General features: G+C 32.5%; 1 protein-coding gene across 1 annotated transcript; it reads left to right on the forward strand.

Moving 5' to 3' along the window:
- The first annotated feature begins 1119 nt into the window (after positions 1–1119).
- On the forward strand, positions 1120–2226 carry LOC132743601 (5-hydroxytryptamine receptor 3A-like). The gene has a single exon (XM_060732131.1). The coding sequence runs from the start codon at positions 1120–1122 to the stop codon at positions 2224–2226; it is 1107 nt and encodes a 368-aa protein (XP_060588114.1).
- Positions 2227–3535: the final 1309 nt, after the last annotated feature.

Consider the following 3535-nt stretch of genomic DNA (forward strand, 5'->3'; position numbering starts at 1 on the left):
GGACAGCCATCGGCATGCGAATTAATGATAATACACTTGATTTCATAAAGTATTGAATATGAAACACAAAAGACTCATTAGATTTATCAATATTGCTGACAGTACTTTAAAACGATGGTGATCTACTGTCTCTAAACAATATCCAAAAGCAACTCGCCATTTGCGTGTGCATCTTGGGTGTTGAAAATGGAGAGATATCAAAGTGGAATATTTGTATTTTTCATGTTCATGTCTGCTTTGCATCCAGCGACCTGCTACTTGCATAGTGATATGACTAGACTAATCGAGGATCTTTTTAACGAAACAAGATACAGCAGACTTATCCGCCCAATCTATAACCAGGATAAAGTTATGGAGGTAATAGTTGATTATTATGGTTTATCCTTATTGTTTTTTTTCCATTTTTTTAACCTGCTTAAAGCTATTGTGATTGGCCTCTGCCATCAGTATTCAGCCATTCAAGCCGCCTGTGCATCGTCTTTTTTGGTACTATATATTGTGGTTATCTCAGGTTTCATTTGTTCGCCTGTTTCGAAGAAAAAGTCACATTTACAGATCACTGCGGCATATAGTTGTTGTCGTTGTGTAAAAACTTTAATGTACAACGAAGCTCAACATTCAAATATATCTTAAAGTTATCAATCAACAACTTGGATAACTTGCTAATCATGACAGTTGTGCAGATGTTAGACAAGGTACATAATCTGATAGCTATATTTTTTTAGATGTCTTCATTTCCACCTTAGAATACATTTCAAAACTGATTATTATAGTTGTTGCCCTAAACAGACGAGCGTTAACACCTTATGCCGTGCTATTGTTTTGTATTAATCTATTTAAAATTATTTCATTTATTTATTTATTTTGGTATTCAAATCTTTTATTCTTTTATTTTTTTAAGTAACCGTCTGCTCAAAAATAAGTCGGACAAAAACAATGCGCTTATTCAGAAAATCTAGGATTGATAATTAACTATAAGGCAAATCCCATATTACACATAAATAATTTTTGAGAATAAAGTTTAATTACAATAATAGATAAAATATTTACATGAATCGCTTTATTATTTAAATCTAAAGAAATTCCTTTTATACACAGGTCAACATCACTCCTGGAATTATGACTATTGAAAGCCTGGACTTAACAAAGGGTGAACTACTTACCATCATGTATATTCAGCTTTCATGGATCGACGAGTTTTTGATGTGGAATCCCTTTGAGTATGGAGGTATCACAAAGTTATCCGTACCTTACGAAAAACTTTGGATACCACCTTTATCACAATCAAACGGAGCAATGAAAGAGAAGTCAGGCCAAATAATAAATCCTGGTTTTGCCCCAGTTTTCGTTTTACCTAATGGAATGGTTCTCCTTGTCACTACAGGATACTACGTAACTAAATGTGATATTGACACTAGCTTGTATCCATTTGACTCGCATACATGCACTTTTTATTTCTTTTCCGCGTTGAATGATGTCACAGAAATGGAGTTGAATTCTCACACATCTGATTTTGCCTTCGGGTTACTTCAACAAAATGATGCATGGCGTCACACAAAGACTGATTTTAAGAAAGGCACATATTCAGCCGAGAACATTGTGTACACCTTAGGCAGTCTTGAGTTTATAATAACACTAAAACGAAGACCCATATTTGAAATCATAAATGTTTTTCTGCCGATTCTTCTGTTAACAGTTCTAAACCTTGCGGCTAATTTTGTTCCTGTCAATTCTGGCGAGCGTCTCTCATTTTCGATCACTTTATATCTTTCATTTGTATTCATAACGTCTGCAATGGTAGATGAAATGCCTCATGTCGCAAATAATATAGCGTTTTCCTCCTACATAATGCTATCTTTAAACGTCCTCAATACAGCAAGTGTACTCTGGAGTGTGTTTATGGTGCGAATGGCAACCTGGGAAAATAAAATGACACCGGTACCAATTTCATTGCAGAAAGTGGTGAGGTTTTGCCAAAATATAGGTTCGACCACTACTACAAAAGTCCATCCAAAAATAAACACAACCGATGACGATTCCGATGCAATCTCAACGGCTAAAGGTCTTGAAAATTCTGACATTTATGATGAAGGAATAGTTGAAAAAGAATCAATATTGTGGTCTGATGCAGTGAAACTATTTGACAAGATTTACTTTACGGCCACGACTATTTTAGTCACGTGCGTTATTTCAGTTATGGTTTGTCTGTGGCACCTTTCTGAATGAAATGGTGGTGTCTGTTTGTTCATGACTAGCAAAATTAATTTCATAATTTTCTTAATTCATCATGATGGTAAGAAACATTCGAAAAAAATTGCAGTTATAATCAAGAAATGACTTTAAAGTAAGATCTTGTATTAAGGTAAGGCGAATGGAACCGACTGCTATGTTACAGAAAATATAATTTATCAAAACAGATTATAGTTCAACCGAGCAAATGTAATTATTTTCAAGGAGCTCAACTGACTTAAAAATGACGAGGAAAGCCATACTATTTCAAATGACATTAATCAAGTATAAATAAAAATGTTAAAATATAAAAAAATAACAAGAAATTTGCTAGGACTTAAATTGAATCTTGAATTTTGAGCGATTCTTAGCTCGACATTTGCAAAATAAAAATGATTCCTGTGGTAAGAATGGTCGAAAATATAGTTTCAGTTCCTTTATTAAAAACAAACCTCAGTGGTGTCGCTTTTAAGTAAAGTATAATATTATGAAAATAAATACAGAAAGCCTAAAATATGCGTTTATATACTCTTTGTTGAAAGAAAAAGATTAATATTTAAAATAAAGTGTATATTAGCAGAAGCATAGAGGATATATAGTGCTGCAAATCAGCCCATTTTACTAGCCTATTTAAAGGGGTAACTGGTCTATGTCAGCCAACAGCAAGTTTCATATACCAAAATGTTCGTCTGGATCTTGTAGTTTCTGGAATGGATATTCATTTGCCCAACCCGATGCGAAGCTAAGATATCCAAGATGGCGTCAAAGATGGCCGCCAAATCCCTAAATTTTCTAGTATTATTTACGTTGACTTATTTCTTTTTCAGTTTTGTAAATCAATTGAAAGATTTTCATAAATTTCTTATTTTTCAGCTTACTTATGCTATAAATTTTGACTTTTATTGATTTTTTTCTAGTTTTTTTCATCGCCTTATTTAAACGAAAGAAGAAAAAAATATGTTGCAAACTGGGTGTCCTTTTTTGAATATGTGTAACTTATTAGTTATTCTTGTTTAAACTGAATAACATTCATGATTTCGTTTAATACAGCTTTAAATCTATATCTACACATATTTAGAATAAGTTAGAATAAGCGGACTATGCCATAAATGTTTTTTATTTATCTAAATTTATATACAAAGTGGGTGGGGTATTACGAACGGGAAGTCAACTTTAAATTAAATACTTTTTGTTTTATAATAATAGTAATATAAAAAGGTTAACAATTTTATTTAATTGGTTAGTGATGAGAGACATCTTATCTTTCATAGAAAATGCCCTGCATGTGTGTCTAAATGTTGAAATA

Source organism: Ruditapes philippinarum, unplaced genomic scaffold (assembly GCF_026571515.1).
Source record: "Ruditapes philippinarum isolate M1 unplaced genomic scaffold, ASM2657151v2 ctg6437_1_1_1_1, whole genome shotgun sequence".
Taxonomy (NCBI): Eukaryota; Metazoa; Mollusca; class Bivalvia; order Venerida; family Veneridae; genus Ruditapes; species Ruditapes philippinarum.